The 24,446-nt window shown below is 44.2% G+C and overlaps 1 protein-coding gene across 1 annotated transcript in view; it reads right to left on the reverse strand.

The window, feature by feature from the left end:
* Nucleotides 1-24,446, reverse strand: part of LOC142311956 (uncharacterized) — an 81,230-nt gene that overhangs the window by 47,235 nt on the left and 9,549 nt on the right. Inside the window, exon 7 of the mRNA XM_075350823.1 lies at nt 13,612-14,964. Within this exon, the coding sequence (XP_075206938.1) occupies nt 13,612-14,964 (1,353 nt within the window). The remainder of the gene's footprint in view (nt 1-13,611; nt 14,965-24,446) is intronic.

Genomic DNA, 24,446 nt, shown 5'->3' on the forward strand with positions numbered 1-24,446 from the left:
TATTGAGTGTGACGTGTTCACATACAATGAGCCTGAGAGATTAGCGCAGTTATATCTGTCCTCCTGAAGCTCTGCAATCCAACTGTGGTATGAGGTTTCACAGAGCTGCTAGAGACAGGAGACTACCTGGAGGGAGGGGATTTCCTCACAATCTGGTGAGGAAGGAGAAATGAAAGTAAAAGAGATGTGCCTGTCAGGCCTATTGTATGTGACGGAGGGTTAAGCAAATTACCAAAGGGTGTACAGTTTTTCCCCGCCTTTTGTATCTCTTGCCTCTGTGGCGCCCCTGGGCTTCAAGCGCCACAGGGTATTACACCACTTTTACGGGGTAATATCTATCCCAGGTCAGGAGGGGGTTAACTGCCGGTGCCTTCACAAAACCACACATATACAACAGCAAGGTGCTTTCCCACAGGGGGTTGGACTAGGGCAGACAGGGTGGTCAGCCATCACGAAGCATGGGACTTCCACAGTCGCTAGGACAACCACTGGGGGTGGGCACCACATGGGGTAGAAGTAGGCGCAACCATCACACTTGAACAGACCTTCCCGAGCACAGCTTGGGATAACATCACGCACAGACAGCAGGAGTTGAGCGTTTCTCTCCCTTCGTGGGACCCGTGGATTGGAGATGGAGACTCAGCCCGGGTTCCGGATAGCAACCGAGGGACACTTCACTAAAAAGACTTTCACGGGGGCGTGGCCTGGACCTCATGTAGAGAGGAAGCAGCGTGGGTGAGCTCCTGCCTGGATCCTGAATTATCCTGCACACCGGCCTTGCTGACAGGCACTACCGACCCTGGAGGGCTGCAACACAACTTATAACACCCAGGGAAGCGAGCACAGCCAGGATATGCCGACCTGCAGCAGCAATAAAAGGGACAGAGACGCGCAGGAGCGTGCCTCTGAAGAATCTAATATGGCGCCGCCGGCATCCACACCATCCCGAGCTGGAGCAGTGGGAGTAGCAAGCAGGTTGGAGCGGTTTGCCAGAGTGGCCCCTGGCACAGAGCCTACCTGCAACGAGGCACCCGATGGCAGCGCTGAACGGGCCCTGGAGCAGGGAGAAAACATACCCGACAGTGAGACTGTGAGTACCCTGGGCCTTGCATGTTCAGCAGCACAAGGTATGCAGACACACAGGCCTGTGCTGGCAGAGGGAGGAGGGGGAGGTATGGAGCAAACAACACCTGTTTTCACTGAGGCCATACTGAGAGACATTCTGGCAGCAATTAACTCTTGCAATACCACATTGGCCACTCTAAGCAGCCAGATGGGAACTGTCACCTCAGATATGGCCTGTATTAAACGTGAGCTGCAAGGGGTGACTGTCAGAATGGGGGAGTTGGAGGAAAGAGTGAGTACAACAGAGGATAAATTACCACCAATGTCACGAGAGCTGGGAAAGGCCACGCAAAATATCTCCACACTGCTAAACAAGGTGGATGATTTGGAAAATCGCTCCCGCAGAAGTAATTTGCGACTGGTGGGGGTCCCAGAGAGGATGGAGGGCAATGACCCACTGAATTTCTTTGAAAAATGGCTTAAAGACACCATGGGAAAAGACATACTATCCTCTTTCTTCACCATTGAAAGGGCGCACAGGGTCCCTGCGCGTGCCCCACAGCCGGGAGCACCCCCACGTCCTATTCTGATTAAACTACTGCACTATAAAGATAGGGACACTATCCTGCGCAGAGCCAGAGATATCAAAGAACTTGCAATTGATGGGAGGAAGATATCAATATTTCCTGATTTCTCCATGGAAGTGCAACGTAAAAGAGCGCAATTTATTGAGATCAAAAAACGACTGCGCAACCTGCAAGTGCCATACTCCATGATGTACCCTGCTAAGCTGCGGATTGCTGCGAACGGAGAGACTCATTTTTTTGATACGGCTGGGGCGGCATTGTCTTGGCTAGATATCAATGAGAGATCCCTGAGGAGGAAGAATACCTGAGATTTCCCTTTCTGCCGCCAGGCGTTGTTTTTGTTTGGGACGCTATGCTGGTGAGCTCATTACAGTTAAATTCATCTAGGATCCAGGTTGGGAGACGGCCGGTTCATTGTGGACACCCGCTGCACTAGCGAGTTGTGGACCCCCTCCATGCATGGACTTGGGGCGTGTTTTTAGCCCTGATTCTCTCTATTTGGGAGAAATGTGTAAGATACACTTGATTTTGAGGGCAGGGGCACTGCGCACTGGTGTGCGGAGCCCTATCTCTCTCTTTGTTTTTCTTGTTTATTGTTGTATGATGCAATCTGTTTGGGAAGTGTGGTGTGCCTCAGTCGTGTCGCTCAACCTAATGTTTTTGAGAATCGGTGGAGAACGCCTCTCTCCTCCAGGTATGAAGTATCCGTCCGGATCATATCTTAGTCTACGCTTATGGCGACATCTTTAAATATTGTAGCGTGGAATGTTAGAGGGCTCGGAGATGCGAACAAAAGATGTGCTATATTTACTCACCTACAGAAACTTTTACTGGCTATTTTATGTCTCTCCGAGACCCACATGGTCAGGGATAATGTTCATTGGCTGAGGAAGGGATGGATCGCGCATGAATATCATTCCACATACTCGACCCATGCACGGGGTGTGAGTGTGTTGGTGCACAAATCCATCCCGTTCTCATGTACCAAATCAGTGATTGACCCGGGGGGCAGATTTGTATGTTTGCTTTGCACGCTGTATGGTATACAATTTATTCTGGTTGCGATATATATCCCTCCACCATATTCAGTCGAACCGGTAAAAAGGATATTGTCTATTTTAGATTCCCTTCCATCTGTGCCGACGCTTTTGATAGGGGATTTTAATAATTACTTACATCCCTATCTAGATAAGTTACACTCGGGAAACATATCGGAGAACGCCGCCCCGACTTCATTTGCTAGAATACTAACGGAGCTGGGTTTTGTAGATCTTTGGCGTGCCCAACACCCCACAACCAAACAATTCTCCTGTTACTCTAGCTCCCACCACACCATGTCACGGATAGACCTGGCTATTGGAAACGCACTTATGGCCTCATATACACAAAAGGTGGCCTACCTACCTAGAAGCGTATCTGATCACTCACCATTACATGTTACGCTTGCATGGGGAAACCCCGTCACTCTGCCCAGGCCTATCTGGAAACTTAATCCCTTCTGGATCCAGCTTATTGGGGGATCTTTACATGATAACATTCTAGAATACTTCCATATTAATGAGTGCTCTGCACCGCCACACATAGTTTGGGACTCTATGAAAGCTGTGGTAAGGGGCATATATATTAGAGAAATATGCATACGCAAAAATCAAACCAAATGTTACACCCAGAGTCTGATTCAGGAGGTATCTGATGCGGAGGCTGCGGTGGTGCTCAACCCAACAGTAGAAACTAAAAACACTCTAGAGAAGGCACAGATGTCACTCAAAGAAAATCTCATGTCGGTGGCAGAAAATAAACGTTATTTCCTTAAACAAAATTATTTTATGGCGGGGGAGGGCGTGGGGCACCTACTGGCCACAGTCATTAGAGCACAGGAAGGATCTTCTTATATAAATAGGTTAAAGACGGAATCAGGTGACTTTGTAACAGAAAGCGAGGATATAATAAGAGAAATAAAGAGGTATTATATGCGGCTATACACATCAGACTGTGACCTCACGGAGACTGAGATTGAGCAGTATTTGGATGCTCTCTCTCTTCCTTCACTGAGTGATGTAAACAGGGAATTGCTGGACCGGGACATCTCATTGGAAGAACTGGAGGAAGCGCTTGGCCAGACAAAATGAAAAAGCTCCGGGAACGGATGGCCTGCCTGGAGAGTTTTATAAAGCGTATGCACCCTTACTGCTACCCAAACTACTTAAGGTATTTGAAGAGGCTGAAAGGCAGAGGGTCCTCCCGCCCTCTATGAGGGAAGCCTTAATAGTCTTAATATTAAAACCTGGAAAAGATCCAGAGATCCCGGATTCGTATCGCCCAATCTCTCTCCTACAAACAGACATTAAATTGCTGGCCAAGGTGCTCGCCAATAGGATGTCCCGAGTCATCTCATCTATAGTGCAGAGTGATCAGACAGGATTCATTCCATGCAGAGCCACATCTATGAATCTCAGGAAATTATATTTGGGAATTCAACATAGTTCTGAGGTACCGGGGGAAAGGGCAATTTTGTCATTAGACGCCGCTAAGGCGTTCGATAGCCTTGAATGGGAATATATGTGGGCTGTACTTCGGAAAATGGGCTTTGGACATAGATTCATAAATTGGTTAAAACTGCTATATGACTCACCGGTGGCAAAGGTTAGGGTTAATGGCAGGGTCTCCGAGTCTTTTCCTCTTGGAAGAGGTACTAGACAGGGGTGCCCGCTTTCACCCTTGCTATTCGCGACTGCAGTGGAGCTGTTGGCAGTGGCAATACGGAAATCCAGGGAGGTAGAGGGATTTCGGTGTGGAGCCGTGGAAGAAAAGATATCATTATACGCAGACGATCTACTCTTATATTTAGACAGGGTACGTTCCTCGATTTTGCCGGCAATGAATATCATTCGGGAATTTGGACAGAGGTCTGGTCTACTAATCAACTGGTCCAAGTCGGCTTTAATGCCGTTGGACCCCCTTCCGGGGGACTTTTCGGACTTACAGATTCCAGTTCCTGTGGCCCGGGAGTTTAAATATCTGGGAGTAATTGTCAGCCCAATCCCGAAGGATTTCCAGGCCCTAAATCTGGAACCCCTGTTACAGCGATTCAGAGCAAAAGTGCATACCTGGTGCCGTTTGCCGCTATCAAATGTCGGCAGATCCAATTTAATTAAAATGGTAATGATGCCACAATTACTATACCTTATACATAATTCTCCAGTGTGGATATGTAGGGAATTTTTTGTAAAAATTAATACAATATTCCGGGAACTTATTTGGAAGAAAAAGCAAGCTAGGATTCGACTGGAAGTGCTACAGTGGGGAAAGGAGGAGGGAGGACTGGCGGTACCAAACCCATATATATACTATATAGCCTCCCAGATGCAACATCTGAGGGGTTGGGGCAAAGAAGGAGGGTATGATACCAGTGGTGATATAGTGAGAGAGGGATCAGTATGGAAGTACCCAGGTTGCCGGTTGGATGTGGGACAAAGACAGATAAATGGGGCACGATATCCCACACTGGCTATGATATTCCGGGTGTGGGACAGGGGTAAGTCTCTTTTGGGGATAAGCGGACCTACAGAGCTCTGGCCACTGTGGCAGAACCCCGACTTGCCAGAAATTAAAAAATTAGTAGGGTTCAGAGGATGGGAGGATAAAGGGATCCATTTAGTGTCACAAGTACTACAAAATAATACTCTTAAAAGCTTTGAACAACTGAGAACGGAGTTTCACCTTCCGCATGTCTTCTTTTATCAGTATTTGCAGCTGAGACACGCACTGGAAAGACAGGGGAGGACAAACCCGGTCACAGTGACACATAATCAAACATTACATAGGCTGCTTACATCTGAGTCCTCTAAGGGTCTTATTTCGGAACTATATAAAAAATTACTACCTGCCCATCTGGAAACACATCCATTGCTTGTTAAAAGCAAATGGGAACGAGACGTCGGTCCCCTGACGGAAGGCCAGTGGTCTGATATATTGGAACAAGTTCCTAAACTGGCGGTATCGGAGTGCCAAAAGCTGTCTCAAATATATCTCATCCACAGGGTATATAAAACTCCCAGTCTACTATTTAAGATGGGACTCAGACCAAACACACAGTGTGTTAGGTGTGGACAGGATGATGCCCATTTGATGCATGTTATGTGGGAGTGTGGACACATTGGTGATTTCTGGAACCAAACCCTGGGACTTATAGGTCAAATATATCATATCACAATACCACCGTCGCCCCGCCTGTGCCTGTTGAGTCTGTGGGAAGGAGAAGTGGATCCGGATTCTCCAACAGCCCTGGGAATAGCACGTATCTTGTACCAAGCAAGAAAGCTACTTGCATATCACTGGTTAGACCCTCTACCACCAACATTACCAGAGCTCAAAAACAAATTAAATAACGTCATAAGATTGGAAAGGGGAGTTTATTTAAAAAGAAAAACATTGAAAAAGTTTTACAACATTTGGCGGCCATGGATGGAGTTGCCGGGCCTACCCTCTAGTGCACTGGTTCGGGATGCAATGCTGGACCGGTTACTGTTGTGCCTGCAGTGATGGCATGTGTGAGGAAGGGAATTAAAACTAGTTTTTTCTGTGGCGAAATGGACTTTGAATGAAGAGGTGAGAGAGGACTGGAATGGTTTCATGGATGACTGCACGGAGAGGGAGGGGCGGGAGAGTATAGCAATATGATGTGGAGCGACACGGCTGATGGAGGAGGTGTTCCTGTTAGTCTGAGGCATTATTGCATAATTTAAGTTTTGTTTATTTGTAGAGCCACGAGGTTTGTAGGCTCAAGCTATATAATATAATTATGATTTGAAAACTCTATTATTATATTTACATATATGCAGAGAAAGAACCTGATTTATAAATCACATGTGTTTATCTGTTTATTGTTATCAGTTATATGAAAAGTGAAATACTCTCTGTATTGATCCCTAATGATTTAATAAAAAAAGATCTGATTTAAAAAAAAAAGACTTTCACGAGCACTGGCGGTGACCGCCGACTACCCAGGATCGGCCGGAGCCCATCGCGGCAGAGATCGGTACTCTGGGGCAGCGCCTGAACTATCAGTGAGCAAAAGACCGGGAACCGCAGCCCCTGCCTTTCATTCGACGTTGCCCAACTCTGTGGCGCCAATGGGGACTACCACTACCCCCGTCCTCCTCCATCATCCTCCCCAGGGTAACCCCGCTTCGCCTGTGGTGAGCGACACCATCCTGGCTGCAACCCTCACCATCGGCCCGGAGAGCAGCACCCGCAGCGCCGGCCCATCTCTGGCTGCGGACCACAGGTAGCGTTACGATCACCATCACCCCCATCCTCCATCCTTCCTCCCATCCACCGCCTACCCTCCCTCCTGTACGTCTCGGGGGTCACGAAACCAGGCCAAGCCAGCCCATGATGACGCAGAGGATCTGCCTCTCCGGCCCGGCGACGTGTCGGGTGAAAACCCCTCGACCCGGGGTGTTACACCTCCCCTTATCCCAATGAGAGTTTCGAATATTATTAAAGTCTCCCATGATGACAAAGTCAATCCCCGGAAACTCTGCAATTATATTTAGCAAGCTGTAAATTACAGTATGGCGGAGGTATATATAGAGATATAATTAGTACAGAGCGCTGTGGAATTAATAGAGATATATAAATGAATACATTGTTATTATCTAGTCCCCAGGCTACATGACAAACATACATGCCGACCGGCTTCCTCTGTGATGACCTTCAGATATTCAAACTGAGTGCCCGAGTGAACCAATACGCTGACCCCCCTGGAGTAAGCCAAGTACACTTAGGTCCAGAAATATTTGGACAGTGACACAAGTTTTGTTGTTTTAGCTGTTTACAAAAACATGTTCAGAAATACAATTATATATATAATATGGGCTGAAAGTGCACACTCCCAGCTGCAATATGAGAGTTTTCACATCCAAATCGGAGAAAGGGTTTAGGAATCATAGCTCTGTAATGCATAACCTCCTCTTTTTCAAGGGACCAAAAGTAATTGGACAAGGGACTCTAAGGGCTGCAATTAACTCTGAAGGCATCTCCCTCGTTAACCTGTAATCAATGAAGTAGTTAAAAGGTCTGGGGTTGATTACAGGTGTGTGGTTTTCCATTTGGAAGCTGTTGCTGTGACCAGACAACATGCGGTCTAAGGAACTCTCAATTGAGGTGAAGCAGAACATCCTGAGGCTGAAAAAAAAGAAAAAATCCATCAGAGAGATAGCAGAGATACTTGGAGTAGCAAAATCAACAGTTGGGTACATTCTGAGAAAAAAGGAATTGACTGTTGAGCTTGGGAACTCAAAAAGGCCTGGGCGTCCACGGATGACAACAGTGGTGGATGATCGCCGCATACTTTCTTTGGTGAAGAAGAACCCGTTCACAACATCAACTGAAGTCCAGAACACTCTCAGTGAAGTAGGTGTATCTGTCTCTAAGTCAACAGTAAAAAGAGAAGACTCCATGAAAGTAAATACAAAGGGTTCACATCTAGATGCAAACCATTCATCAATTCCAAAAATAGACAGGCCAGAGTTAAATTTGCTGAAAAACACCTCATGAAGCCAGCTCAGTTCTGGAAAAGTATTCTATGGACAGATGAGACAAAGATCAACCTGTACCAGAATGATGGGAAGAAAAAAGTTTGGAGAAGAAAGGGAACGGCACATGATCCAAGGCACACCACATCCTCTGTAAAACATGGTGGAGGCAACGTGATGGCATGGGCATACATGGCTTTCAATGGCACTGGGTCACTTGTGTTTATTGATGACATAACAGCAGACAAGAGTAGCCGGATGAATTCTGAAGTGTACCGGGATATACTTTCAGCCCAGATTCAGCCAAATGCCGCAAAGTTGATCGGACGGCGCTTCATAGTACAGATGGACAATGACCCCAAGCATACAGCCAAAGCTACTCAGGAGTTCATGAGTGCAAAAAAGTGGAACATTCTGCAATGGCCAAGTCAATCACCAGATCTTAACCCAATTGAGCATGCATTTCACTTGCTCAAATCCAGACATAAGACGGAAAGACCAACAAACAAGCAAGACCTGAAGGCTGCGGCTGTAAAGGCCTGGCAAAGCATTAAGAAGGAGGAAACCCAGCGTTTGGTGATGTCCATGGGTTCCAGACTTAAGGCAGTGATTGCCTCCAAAGGATTCGCAACAAAATATTGAAAATAAAAATTTTTTTTTTGGGTTTGGTTTATTTGTCCAATTACTTTTGACCTCCTAAAATGTGGAGTGTTTGTAAAGAAATGTGTACAATTCCTACAATTTCTATCAGATATTTTTGTTCAAACCTTCAAATTAAACGTTACAATCTGCACTTGAATTCTGTTGTAGAAGTTTCATTTCAAATCTAATGTGGTGGCATGCAGAGCCCAACTCGCGAAAATTGTGTCACTGTCCAAATATTTCTGGACCTAACTGTATGTAGAGTGGTATGCCACCGTGAACCACCTTCTAGTTAATAGATGCAATCTCTCCGATACTATATGTGTTTCCGGCAAAAAAATCAAATCAGGTTTTTCTGCCCACAGAAATTGAAATACAGCCTGCCTTTTAATGCTAGAGGTTATGCCCCTAACATTAAAGCTAATTAATTTAACGTGTCCCACCATATTTCAGGCCAAAAAAAAATACATGCAACATTAGAACCCCTTTGTGAATCATATGAGACTGTCGACCAGAACCGCCCGTACAAAACCCCTCCCAACCATAAACATACAAAAACAGCATTGACACCAGTCCCCTTTTCAACCGGGATGTAGGGTACAATATTGCCTTAACCATTCCCCGATTTTCCTTCTCCAACAAAAACAGGGCCCAATTGGCCATCAACAGAAGGAGCATAAGGGCCTTGGGAAAGAGAGACAGTCTCCATCTCCTTTTCGTGCACGGTACCCAGCTGTCCATGTGATCTGTATCGCCGTCCTGCCGTGTCTTCGCAATGTTCCTAGAAGAAGGGGGTAAGAAAGGAAGCAGAAAAGAGAGAGAAGAAAAGAAAGGAAGAAAAGGGGAAAGAAAGAGAAAAAAAGGGGGAAAGGAAAGGGGGAGGAGGAAATGTCCGTCTCTACTCCCACCTGGACGGATTGCGTTGGCTAGATACTGCATATTGTGATTCCCTTATAAACTGTAAAGTCCCATTCCAAAACCATATCTCCAGCTCTTCCCATCTTTAGTGTTAATGAACCTCCTCCAGCTAGAGTCCAAACAACAAACGTGGTTGAAAAAACAACAACCACAAAGTAGGGCTCTTCAACTATTCCAGTAGATAAGGTGGGAGATAAAATGTTGCCAAAAGTAAGTCTGTAGCCTCCCCTTCACGGCCTTCCCTCTTGCCCATTGCCATCCAACACCTTAGCGCCTCTTTAAGATTCAGAATAAGGTTCCTCCCGCCACCAACCTAAACTTCGCCGGGTACATCATGGAATATACCACATTTAACTGCCGCAATCTTCTCTTGATGTAGATGAACTTGGCTCTTTGCTTTTGCACTTTTATAGAATAGTCAGGAAAGATCGAGACCCTGGAGCCATTAATAGTCAGGTCTGGATGTCCTCTGGCATGCTTCAGGATGTTATCTCTGTCCCAGTAATGCAATATTTTGGCCAGGACAGGTCGCGGCCGGTGTCCAGAATACAGAGGACGGGTAGGGACCCTATGAGCTCGCTCCACGGCATAGAGGGGGGTAAGATGTTCGGCTCCAATTTTAGATTTAAGCCAGTGTTCAACAAATTCATTTAGAGATGAGCCTTCCACTTTCTCTGGTATGCCAATTAAACTCAGATTATTACATCTCGACCTGTTTTTCAAGTTGTCCGTTTTTGCCAAAAGTGCTGCTATTTGCTGTGCTGAGCCCATCTCTATCAGCCCCTACCATACGGTCCTCCATGACACTTACTCTCTGCTCCACTTCTCCTGTTCTCTCCTTCACCTCATGTAGCTGGTGGTGCATAGATAGCATATCTTCTCTGAGGCTCCCCAGCTGCTGAGTCACTCCAGCAATAGATGCCCTGCATTGCGGTCACCAGAACACCCCCAAGCGCGGGCCCCCCAGGGCCAGACGGCCTGGAAACTCCCCCTCCCGACTGTGCCACCCGGGATCCGCCATCCCCATGCAGGCCTGAGCTCCAACGCCTCCACCGTTCCCGCCAAGCCCCCCATCCCACACTGAGCCACCTCCATGCCCCAGGCCATTATCTAGCCCACCTCCCCCCGTCTCCCAGCGAGCCACACAGTTCCTCGGCCAGGCAAAGTACCCCAGCTGGGCCGTAGCCCAACACCGGATCCCCCAGTGCCCGCAACACCACCCCCCGCCCCACACCGCCTGCGGCACCATCCCAAATCCACTGCTCCGCCTCTCTCGCTGGCCCCCTCTTCACCACCGCAGCAGAAGCAAGCACGTCCACTAAGGCAGAGGGTCCCCCAGCCGCAACCCAGCGACCCCCGGTGGCTCCTGGTAATTATGGGTCCTGTAGCAGGGATTTGCTAGATACTCGGCAGGAGCTACGATGTCTGTGTCTTCTCACATACCTCACTAGGCCACGCCCCTTCATAATGTAGTTTTTGATGCATTTTTGGTGCGGTTTTCTGCCAGGAGATATAGTGAATCAGGTGAACTCACTGACTTAATGCCAGATTACCGGATTAGACTATGTGTGCATATTGAGTCAGTTATTTCTGCACCAAATCTGCATCTCCTGGCAAAAACCGTTCCAAAAACGTGTCAAAACCACATCGCACTTTTGGAAAGTTTTTTTGCCAGAAGATGCAGATTTGGTGCAGAAATGTCTACAATCAAATAAATGTGTGCACACTGCCAAATTTGGTAATCTGGCATTGAGTTCACCTAACGTGAGTTCACTGCATCTCCTGGCAAAAATAAAAATCACAGCAAAAACACACAAAGTTTTTGGTGCATTTTTGTTGCCAGTGACCTTACCTCAGCTGTGTTCATCTGAGATGAGTTTACCTGAGGTCTCAGTTGGAGCACTGTGGGCGCTAACAGCTGTGACCTCAAATTAACTCAATGACGTCATTTCTCTCATATGTGGCTCAGTCAGAGTGTTTTCCAGGCAACAGTGAGCAGTCACGTTTTCTAATGTGACTGGGCACTGGGTTATCAGGATGTAGCAAAGCCAGGATCATCATGGGGCATCATATCTGTGGATTATGTCGGCTCTGCAGGGGTGTTTTGGGGGTTAATAATTTGGAGAAAGAGGGTAGAGTTGTTGTTTTTTTTAAAGTAAACAATTTATCTGCGTTTTGAGTTAATTTCTTTGGACTTACAGAATTAGTAATAGGAGGTCTCGTAGACCACTCCCCATTACTAATCTAGTGCTTTGTGGCAGCTGTAAACTGTCATTAACCCCTTATATTACCAGATTGCCACCGCACCAAGGAAATTGGGATGAGCTGGATAAAGTGCCAGGATTGGCATGTACAATAGATGTTCCCATTCTGGGGCGGCTGCGGGCTGCTCTTTTTATACTGGGGAGGGCCCAATAACCATGAGCCTTCCCAGCCTAAGAATACTAGCCCCCAGCTGTCTGGTTTATCTTGGCTTTGTACCAAAATTTTGAGGGACCTCATGACTTTTTTTAAATAATTTATTTAAATAATTTTAAAAACAGTTGCATGGAGTCTCTTTTATTTTGCTAAACAGCCAAGATAAGACATGCAGCCGGGGACCCTATGCCATTTTTCAAATTAATTATTTATTTTTACACTACACTGCCTGACCCACACAGCTAATCTGAGGGCAACCAATCACTAACGACACAGAGCCAGACGATGGGCGAGGGAAACAACCAATCACAGACACTCTCACAGACGATGGGCAGGGGAAGCAGTGAATATTCATAGGGGTTAATTATCGGACCAGGAAGCAGTGTTACAGCCTCTCAGGAGACTTGATAATTATAATTCTACTTTGCAGCCCTCTAGCCCTTGATAACACCATTTTATAGCAGTAAAGTTCTTCCTATAGACTGATATGGGGTTCAGGGTTGGGCTCAAGTTTGAGTAAGTCCAGCACCAAACTTTTTTTAAAGTCCAGCCAGAAACAGCAAACCAGAATATTTGCAGGTTCGCCCATCTCTATTGACAATAAATTTCTTTATTTACGATTGAGATGTAATTAATCTAGATAGAAGAGTGGTTAATTTCTGCTGTTTAAGCGAAAGTTACCCTTCTAATTTGTTGATTCAGCTTAGTATATTTGTCTTTTTGTATTTTGTATCCTGGTCTGTAATTGGTTAAATTGTATTCAGACAATTGTACAATGTTGTTTTTAAATATGTTCCCATGACTCACTGTGTTTAGACTATGATTAAAGGCACTTTGTGTGCCAGAAATGCTTCAGACCATTACTGATGGTGAATATCTCTTACCTCTTAATACAATTCTGATAAAGAAGATTTGACATCTCAAACAATGTGGATGTGACATTTTCCATTACTAAATCTATATTGTGTTAGTGGTCTACTGTATGGGACTGGCACCTACAGATCTGGGACTGCATCTGAATGATTTAAAAAGAGACGTGGTAAGCACCATAACTTTATTGTCATATATATAACATATATACTATATTTAACAGACAAGTTGGGTGTGTTAGATAGCAACTGTCCTGATCATGTATAGCAACATCTCTCCATTGCCGAAGCCACATTGCGTAGAAGAAAGCGACATCAGACAACTTGTTTATGTAAATATTAAACTTTTTATACGTACCATGGTTTATACGTAGCTGTATTATATGGATACTTTCTTTTCAATAACAAATAATCATTGCAAACTGTATACATTATCTAATAATCGTCTCATTTGCATTTTTTTCTAACATGCTTTTAACAAAATGATAAAAAAAAATTGTTACTTCTTTGTGTGTGTTCTTTCATGTCTTTCAAGACTTCCTTTCTCTGTAAAACATTTTCCACATTCTGAACATGAAAATGGCTTCTCCCCTGTATGGATTCTTTGATGTACAACAAAATGTGATTTGTGTCTAAAACATTTCCCACAGTCTGAACATAAAAATGGTTTCTCTCCTGTGTGAATCCTCTGATGTACAACAAGATTTATTTTTTTTTTAAAACTTTTCCCACATTCTGAACATAAAAATGGTTTCTCCCATGTGTGAATTCTCTGGTGTTTAACAAGATAAGATTTTTCTCTAAAACATTTCCCACATTCTGAACATAAAAACGGCTTCTCTCCTGTGTGAATTCTCTGATGTACAATCAGTTTGAATTTCTCGCTATAACTTTTCCCACATTCTGAACATGGAAATTCCTTCTTCTCTGTGTGAACTGACTGATGTTTAACAAGATATGATTTCTTCAGAAAACGTTTTCCACACTCTAAACATGAAAATGGCTTCTCCCCTCTGTGAATTGTCTGATGTGTAACAAGATGTGATTTAATGTAAAAACATTTCCCACATTCTGGACATGAATATGGCTTCTCCCCTGTGTGAATTTTCTGATGTACAACAAGATTTGATTTATTTAAAAAACATTTCCCACATTCAGAACATGAAAATGGCTTCTCCCCTGTGTGAATTTTCTGATGTGTAATGAAATTTGATTTCATATAAAAACATTTCCCACATTCTGAACATGAAAATGGATACTCTGTTGAGTGAGTTTTCTGGTGTTTAACGAGATTAGATTTCTTATGAAAATATTTACCACATTCTGTACATGAAAATGGCTTCTCCCCTGTGTGAATTCTTTTATGTGTAACAAGATATGATCTTTCATTAAAACATTTCCCACATTCTGAACATGAATATGGCTTCTCCCTCGTGTGAACTCTCTGATGTTTAACAAGATGTGGTTTCTCATTAAAACATTTCCCACATTCTGAACATGAATATGGCTTCTCCCCTGTGTGAGTTCTCTGATGTACAACAAGTTGTGCTTTCTGTATATAAGATTTATCACATTCTGAACATGAATATGGCTTCTCTCCTGTGTGAATTCTTTGATGTGTAACAAGATGTGATTTCTTTATAAAACCTTTCCCACATTCTGTGCATGAAAATGGTTTATCCTCTTTAAGGGCTATTTCATGTTTATTAGTCCTTCTATGACTTTTGATTTGCATATGAGTCATTGATGAAGCAGAAGGAAGGACCTGTTCATAATGATCAGATGAAAGATTTTTTCTGAGAAGGGATTGAGGTATATCTAAAATATTGGCATGTTCTTTATGTGTATCTGGTGTAATATCATGATCTTCTGCTGCAAAACCTGAAAATATCCGATGTCCCTCTGAGCTCCTGGTACAGCCATCTGCTAAGAATAAAAGTGATTAATTAGTTTTCAATAACACCACATTGAAAGCAAATAAATATCTATTTTATACATTCTCATACAAATTGTAATACAAAGCAATTATCAATTGACTAAGACACTACAGCACAAATCAGTGACTGTTACATTATGGGTCACCAGATTGTGCTTTTCAACTTTTCACTACTCTGTTGGAGTCGTCTTCTCCAAAGGTTCACTTCGCCTGTCAATAATTGTTACCAGTTATATCAAGGTTGGGGAACTTTTTCTGCCTAATGGTCATTTAGATATTTGTACCATCATTCAGGGACTGTACAAAACTATCAACTTGAAATTTATGCTGCTATATTTGGTCAAACATTTAATTAACTCTCTCTTAATGTGATGACTAGAGCCATTTCTCTTTGGTGAGTAATGTAATGATAGGTGGTAGTTGACAATGTTGTTAATAATAAAGCTATGTATTTGAATTATTTATGGTATGAGTAGTCTTTCTTTATAGATTTAAAGGGAACCTGTCACCAGATTTTTCCCTTTTAAGCTGTGGCCAGCACTAGTATGCCATTATATACAGCATGCTAGAATGCTGTATATAAGAGCCCAGGCCGCTCTGTAAAATATAAAAAAATACCTTTATTATACTCACTCAGGGGGCAGCTAGATCCAATGGATGTCGCTGCTCTCGGGTTCTGCGCTTCCTGCATATTGTGCGATCGCCATCCTCCTTCCCAGCCTCGTGTGGAAGATGCATCCTACGTCATCCACACAGAGGCGGCCACTGCACTCCAGCACATGGTGCTGAGAGCAGATCAAAGTATTGTAGTGCACAAGCGCAGGCGGTCTTTCCATGTGCAAGAGCGCAATGGAGGACTCTGTGTAGATGACGTAGTACGCGTCATCCACACGGGGCTGGGAATGAGGACGGTGACTGCACAAAATTGAAGAGGCACCGGACCCCGCCGCCCTCTACGTTAGTATAATAAAGGTCTTTTTTATTTTATACACAGCGGCCTGGGCTCTATTATACAGTAGTCTAGAGTGCTGTATATAAGGGCTCACAGGTGCTGGCCGCATCTTAGTAGGGAACAACCTTTGACAGATTCCCTTTAATAAGAGCTGTGAGTATGATATGGAAGACTCCCTTGTGAAGTGGAAATACAACTGTACTAATTAGTGTGAAAAGGTATTTGTCTTTCTTACACCCTTCCTGGCATGTGAGACAATGATACGTCCTATTTTGCAATGTATTTCCACAAATGAACGTACTGTTACACCCTGGCAACAGGAGCTGTGCACGCACAATCAACGCCAGAAACTCGGGTTAAGTATAGCCAAGCTCCAGCTGTAACAGCCAGGACTTGTGCTACCCTTTCTCTAGCTATTTATCCCCCTAAACGCCACGATCAATAGTGATCACAGGAGTTAGATGGTTGAGGGATGAAGTGGACTCCCTCCTTCATCTGATTGGTACCCGTGCGACGCAATCAAGGAGTCCTGATGACAGCAAAAGTCGAATAATGACCTCTTAATCTGCCAGCTATGGCGACCTTTTTAGATCATTCAAAGAGTAGGGTTTAAAAGGCGTTTTGTCAGTGTAACACGAACCTCCATAGTTTACTTCAATGCATGTGCAATGCAATGCATTAGAAAAGTAATCTGACCAATAAAAGGCAAAGTCCCATAGAGGGACTAAGTGAACAATTAAAAAAATGTTTAAAAAACCCTGTAGAAATATAAAAAAAGAAAATAATTACGCCAATAAATACACATTTATGCATATTGTTAAATATGTTATTGCATAAACAAAAATAAACAATAAAGTACAGGGTTATTTTGGTTATTTTTGCCATGTCCAAAGAGACCTGATCTATAAATTTGTTACACTAGTTAATGCCTTTAGTGAACACTATAAAACAATAAATAAAAAACAAGTTAAAAACTATGCTTCTTCTTCATCAAGCCGGAAAAAAAACTAGAATAAAACGCATTCAAAAAGTCGAATGTGAATAAAAATGCATCCATGAAAACCTCATCATCACCATCTAAAAAAAACACAGCCCCCACTCTGCTCCATTAGTGGAAAAATAAAAAATCTATAGTTCTCACAAGATAGTGATGGAAAAATATTTATTTTTTCTCTAAAATTGTTTTTATTGTATAAAAGTAGCAAAACATAAAAAAAAAACTATATAAATGTAGTATTGTTGTAATCATATTGACCCAGAGAATAAAGCCGTCTTTTCAGTTATACCCCATGAGGAATGGCATAAAATATAAAAGCAATTCTTGAACTGCTGATTTCTTGATTCTGCCTCCAAAAGATCACAATACGGCTTGGCTCACATTTATCCTGTGTTCTATGCGGAGTACTTACATCAGGATTTCCATGTCAATCTCTGAAATACGCGATTCAGACAAAGCACCGGAGGGAGCATTTCCCTTAAGGAGGCAGATGGAGTTACTTTGGACTGTCTTGCCTATGATCTAGCAGTGTCCGTCTTTTTAAGCGTGCATAACAAGGTGGTCAACCACAGTTCTGTGCAAATCTGAAAAGAAGGACACCAATTAAAAGAGCCAGACACCTCATTATGGTGAATGGATCCCTCGGCAGTTTCATTTGAATCACGTCTTTCTGAGTCTCAGATAGAAACCTACTGTAAGTGCTCAGCGTAGAGCGCAGAATAAATGTGGTCCAAAATGTTATGTAAAATGTTCCCAATAAATGCCTCAACTCAATCGACAAAAAAAGTCTCTACTCAGGTCCATTATTTGTGAATGGAAACATAGGGATTTCCTTGTTACCTGTACAGCCACATATAGGGTATTACCACATTCATCAGAAATTATGTGAGAAATTTTGTTGCCATGCTTGCCAATTTCCCCTTTTAAAAATGAAAAATATTGGGCTAAAACTATATTTTTATGGTAACAATGTATTTTTTATATTTACTGCCCAATAGTATAAAATTGTGTGACACATGTGTTATGTAACAAATAATATAACCCTTTAAAAAGTCAATCTTTATTAATATTAAATTTGCGCTAAAAATTCCAAAAACCCAGTGCAAATAACAAAATAGAAAGGAAAAGGGAGGAGGGTAAGATACTCACCCTAAAAGAGATATACCTCCCTCCTGTCCTCTACCTACCGCGGGAGTCGGCACCCTATAATGATACGATTGTGGCGCCCCCACTCAGCGATGGCTGTCCCTATGGAAGCCCTAGTATGCCCTCACAGAAGTCATGAAAATCAAAAGACATATAGGCAAGGTAGGCTTTATTTAGTGGACAGGGTAAAAGACGCACATATATCCCTCTATCCGTCAGAATGTCAGATAATGGATACGTGTACAGAGGTCCTCAACGGTACTAGATTAACCGATACCTCATGTTATCCTCCAATCACAAATAGAGAGAGGGTCAGATCTTCTTGATAAATGATCTGATATCCCAATGGTGAATTAACCTCTGGTTGCCCTCGTATGTCACCTCAATCAAAAGGCATATACATAAGAATCACAACAATCATTAGCAAAAATTACACTTATTGAATAAAGTGCAAAGTGCATATGACTCACAGAGTAAAGTGCTAATACAGTAAGATTCTGAGCAACCAATTGATAAAAACACTTCTCATGCAGAGGTCACATGTGCGTCTCAATGATACCTCTAAATTACCTCAGAAAATGAAAAGGGAGGAGGGTAAAGTTCTCACCCTAAAAAGATGCACCTCCATCCTGTCCTCTACCTACCGCGGAGGTCGGCACCCTACAGTGATACGAATATGGCGCCCCCACTCAGCGACGGCTGTCCCTGTAGAAGCCCTAATCAACCCTTACAAAAAGTCATGAAAGTTAAGGACATGTAGGCAGGGTATGCTTAATGTAGTGAACAGGATAAAAAGACACACATATATCACTCTATCCAGCCGGATATCAGATATTAGATACGTGTGAAAGGGTCCTCAACACTTCTTTCATAACCAGGACTTCATATTTACCTCCAACCGACAAAGGGGTCAGACCTTATTGATAAAAGAACTGATGCCCCAATAGTGAACTCGCCTCTGGTTGCTCTCTTATATACTCTTAGTTGAGAGACACTTGTTGGATGAAGTGCAAGGTGCATATGGCTCACAGGATAAAGTGCTAATGCAATAACATGTACGAAAAGTGCATATGCTACCAAATAAAGTGCCAATGTGTAAAGTGCAGTATAGTTCTGAGCAGCCAATCAATATAAAATGAGGTAGTCAAAAAACACTTATCGTGCGGAGGTCACATGTGCGTCTCAATGATGCCTCTAAGTTGCCTCAACGCGTTTCTCCATCAACGGATCATCAGGAGGCTTGATAGATAATCTGCCCGGCGTCAGCAGGATAGAAGCCCCCCTTCTATCGTGATATCACGCTATCCTGCTGACGCCACTTTTCGTACATGTTATTGCATTAGCACTTTATCCTGTGAGTCATATGCACCTTGCACTTTATCCAACAAGCGTAATGTTTTGCTAATTATCATTTGTGGTTCTGTCTTTTGTGCCTCTCAACTGAAAGTACATAAGAGAGCAACCAGAGTTCACTATTGGGGCATCAGTTCTTTTATCAATAAGGTCTGACCCCTTTGTCGGTTGGAGGTAAATATGAGGTCCTGGTTATGAAAGAAGTGTTGAGGACCCCTTCACACGTATCTAATATCTGATATCCGGCTGGATAGAGTGATATATGTGTGTTTTTTTATCCTGTTCACTACATTAAGCATACCCTGCCTACATGTCCTTAACTTTCATGACTTTTTGTAAGGGCTGATTAGGGCTTCTACAGGGACAGCCGTCACTGAGTGGGGGCGCCATATTCGTATCACTGTAGGGTGTCGACCTCCGCGGTAGGTAGAGGACAGGAGGGAGGTGCATCTTTTTAGGGTGAGAACTTTACCCTCCTCCCTTTTCATTTTCTGAGGTAATTTTGACACGCACATGTGACCTCTGCATGAGAAGTGTTTTTTATCAATTGGTTGCTCAGAATCTTACTGTATTAGCACTTTACTCTGTGAGTCATATGCACTTTGCACTTTATTCAATAAGTGTAATTTTTTCTAATGATTGTGGTGATTCTTTTGTCCATGCCTCTTGATTGAGGTGACATACGAGGGCAACCAGAGGTTAATTCACCATTGGGATATCAGATCATTTATCAAAAAGATCTGACCCCCTCTCCATTTCTGATTGGAGGATAACATGAGGTATCAGTTAATCTAGTACCGTTGAGGACCTCTGTACACGTATCCATTATCTGACATTCTGACGGATAGAGGGATATATGTGCGTCTTTTACCCTGTCCACTACATAAAGCCTACCTTGCCTATATGTCTTTTGATTTTCATGACTTCTGTGAAGGCATACTAGGGCTTCCATAGGGATAGCCATCACTGAGTGGGGGCGCCACAATCGTATCATTATAGGGTGCCGACCCCCGCGGTAGGTAGAGGACAGGAGGGAGTTATATCTCTTTTAGGGTGAGAATCTTACCCTCCTCCCTTTTCCTTTCTATTTTCTATCTTGTTATTTGCACTGGGTTTTGGGAATTTTTAGCGCAAATTTAATATTAATAAAGATTGACTTTTTAAAGGGTTATTTTATTTGTTCTGTAACACTTCCCCCTTTGTCATTTATTCGACACATGTGTTATGCCAATATGTTCATTGCAACCCTAGATGAATTGATTGAAGGGGGTAGTTTGTAAAATGAGGTCACTAATGTGGCGAGAAGAGGGCTCTACTTTTCTGGCATGTCAAAAGTTCTGTCAATGGGACATGGCACCGCCAAACCATTTAAGCAAAATCTGAACTTCAATATGGTTCTCCTTCCCTTCTAATCTTTGTACTGGGCCTCAAAATAAATTTTTACACATACGGGGCATGGGCAAACTCAGGACAAATTGTGTAACAAATGTCATCATTATTTTTCCCTTATAGCACTTTTAAAAATTGAAAACTTGGGGCCAAAGTAACATTTTTGTGGAAACAAAAATTGTAATTTTTCAGTTTCCCAGCCCAATGCTATACAATACTGTGAACGACCTGAAGCTTAAAAATGCTCACTATACCCCTAGATGAATTCCTTGAGGGGTGTAGTATCAAAAAATTCATTCTCTTGTGTGCTGGGTGGGGGATTTCTACTGTTTTGGCATGTCAGGGGCTCTTGAAATGTGATATGACATCTGCAATTTCACTCTGGCCAAAATGGTGCTCCAAAATTCAAGTAATGCGCCTTCCCTTCTGTGTGCCCAAACAGTAGTTTCTGACCACATTATGGGCATCGTATTCAGGAGAAATTGCACAAAAATGTAAGTGATCAAATTTAGCTGACTTCTCTTGTGAAAATGAAAAATTTGGGGCTAAAGCAACATTTTTGTGGCAAAAAATAAATTTTTCATTTTCAAAGTTCAAATGTTATAAAATTCAGTGAATCAGCTGTGGGATCAAGATGCTCACTGTACCCCTAGATGAATACTTTAAGGGGTGTAGTTTCCAATGTGGGGTAATTTATGGGGGTTTCTTTTGTTTTGGCCTGTTAGGGCGTTCTCAAATGCGACATGGTGTCCCCAATCTATTCCACCCAAACTGGTGCTCCAAAATTCAAATTGTACTCCTTCCCTTTTGACCCCTGCTGTGGGCCCAAACAGTAGTTTCTAACCTCATTTGGCGTATCAGTATACTCAGGAAAATTTACACCAAATTATGAGGTACCGTACATTTACTCATGTTACTCTTGTGAAAATTAAAAATTTGGGAGTAAAGCAACATTTTTAAGGAAAAAATACAATTTTTCATTTTCACTTCAGTGTTATAAAATTCTGTGAAGCACCTATGGGTTTAAGATGGTCCCCACACATTTTGTTAAATTCCTTGAGGGGTGTAGTTTCCAAAATAGGGTCAGTTGTGTGGTATCGCTATTGTTTTTGTTACCTTTGTGGCTCGACAAATGCAACATGGTGTCTGCAATCTATTCCAGCCAAACTTACTGTTACGGTTCAGGGTTCTCCTGAGCCTCGAACCGCTCCTACCCCGTCCTCTTCCCCTGTTGTGGTGTTGACTGACTCTCCTGCGCCACCTGTTTGCCACTCCAGGCGCTTGGCTGTTAGGCGTCAGGTGTCCAGGGTCTTTGTACGTTCTGAGGCTAAGTCTCTGTTCTGCCTTACCGCGCATGCATGGGTTCCCGCTGCCTTTCCTGGCTCTAAGTGTGGGATTCGCACATGTGTGTGATGTCACCAGTGAGGCGGTGGCTCCTGATTGGTCGTTGCTGATGTCACTGGTGACGCGGCGGCCACTGATTGGCCGTCGAAGATGTTATTGGTGATGTGGCGGTCCCTGAGTGGCCGAAGTCGGCGCCATTGCCATCTGGTGCTTGGCTTGGGGCAGGGCTTAGTCTTTCAAAGATCCTGGATGACGCACATGGCTGCGCATGTGTCACATAAGCTTGGTGGCTTGGTGGCATAGCAGTGCAGCTATACTGCATATTAGCGCCTTTGATATCTGGAAGTGGTTGGCAAGGTTAGGCGCGGTACCAGTCACGCCAAGATTCGTGGTGAGGTACAGCGAGGGTCAGTCACTCCAGTCCTTTTGTAGCCGCTCAGTGGTGTTAACTGAGCTGCACCTCCTGTCCTGGTGTGCTCCATATGTGCACGAACAGTCACCCTGAGTGACTGAGTCCCTGAGTGGCCGCTGCTGGTGCCTTTGCCATCTGGTGCTTGGCTTGGGGCAGGGCTTAGTCTTTAAAAGATCCTGGTAACAGGAGAGGTCCTGATCACGGCGTGTGTGCAGCCAACACCGCCGATTGTGTTTTTTATTTTCTGTTTTCTCTGAAGCTGTGCCTTCCGGCCGCCTGTCCATTTGTGGCTTTACCATCTTCCCAGAGGACCTCGGGAGACGTTGGAGCTGTTATTAGTTTTGGCTCCAACTGTCCTCACGCGTAACAGTACGCACGCGGCAAAGGTCCTGCGGACAAGGCGGACGTACAACAGCTTCAGAGGTACATCCAGCAACTGGAGGCTCGGCTTACAGCTGTCAAGCAGTAGTCTCCGGTTGTGGATGTTGCCTCCCTGGTGAAGCAGGGTGCTACTCAAGCAGTTGGCCACACCGTGGCATTTGTGTCTCCCGTGGTGCAGTCCACTCCACGCCTTTCTCTCCCCAACAAGTTTTCCAGAGACAGTAAGGCATGTCGAGGCTTCATCAACCAGTGCTCGATTCACTTGTAGCTCTTGGCCTCTCAGTACCTCACTGAGAGAGCGCAGGTGGGTTTCGTCATCTCGCTCCTAGCTGATAGAGCACTGGAATGGGCTACGCCGCTCTGGGAATGTGGAGACCCAGTGACAAACCGGGCTTCAGACTTCCTGAAGGCTCTGAGGGGTGTGTTCTTGGGCCCCCAAGTGGTTCATGACACCACCTTACACCTTCTGCATCTGGTTCAGGGTTCCACATCGGTCAACACCTACACCACTGAGTTCCGTACACTCGCTTCCGAACTTGAGTGGTCGGACAAGGTGTTGTTATCGCTGTTCTGGAGAGGTCTTGCGGAGCATGTCAAGGATGCCTTGGCCACCAGGGAGATACCACCTACCCTGCAGGCATTGATTTCCATGGCCACGAGGATCGATCAGCGGCACTCCGAGCATAAGTTGGAGCGTGAATCGACCTCATGTGCGACAGGCTCGCACCTTCTCCAGCCACCTGGCTCCGACCTCGAACCCTGAACCACGTCCTGTGCCCATGGAGATTGGGTAGACAGGAGCTAGGCCATGCTCTTCTGTAGCCAGCCCGGTTTGTTTTTCATGTAAACAGGCAGGTCACTTTGCCAAACGGTGTCCTAATGGGTCGGGAAACTGTCGCGTCTGGTTTTCGCTAGTGGTGGGACTCTAGACATGACGACATCTCCCTCTAAGCTGACCTATTCCGGCACCTTGGCCTATGGTGATGTGGGAACTGGGAAAACTTATTGACTCAAGTATAAGCCTAGGGTGGGAAATGCAGCAGCTACTGGTAAATTTGAAAAATAAAAATAGATACCAATAAAATCTAATGTGCCCCACCCTTGTGCCTTGTAGTAATGTGCCATATGCTTGTCTCCTGTAGTAATGTGCCCCATCCTTGTCTCCTTTAGTAATGTACACCATCCTTGTGCCCTGTAGTAATATGCTCATCCTTTAGTAATGTCCTCATACTGGTCCTCTTCTTGTCCCCTCTTATGCCGTTGCTCACATACACACATAAAAATTCATCACACCTGTCCTCCATTCCCTCAGTGTCCTCTTTACCTGCTGCTTCCGGACTGCACGCACGTAGACCCCCTTGATGATCCCGGCCGGTGTAGGCAGCCACGGCTGCTCTCCGTGCTTTATTTACATCAGTTCAATGATTTGCAGCGCCACAAATCATTCAACTGAAGTAAAGCGCTAAAGCGCTGTACTGGCCAAGATCATTGAGGGTTC

This window comes from Anomaloglossus baeobatrachus, chromosome 5, assembly GCF_048569485.1.
Source record: "Anomaloglossus baeobatrachus isolate aAnoBae1 chromosome 5, aAnoBae1.hap1, whole genome shotgun sequence".
In the NCBI taxonomy this organism is placed as follows: domain Eukaryota; kingdom Metazoa; phylum Chordata; class Amphibia; order Anura; family Aromobatidae; genus Anomaloglossus; species Anomaloglossus baeobatrachus.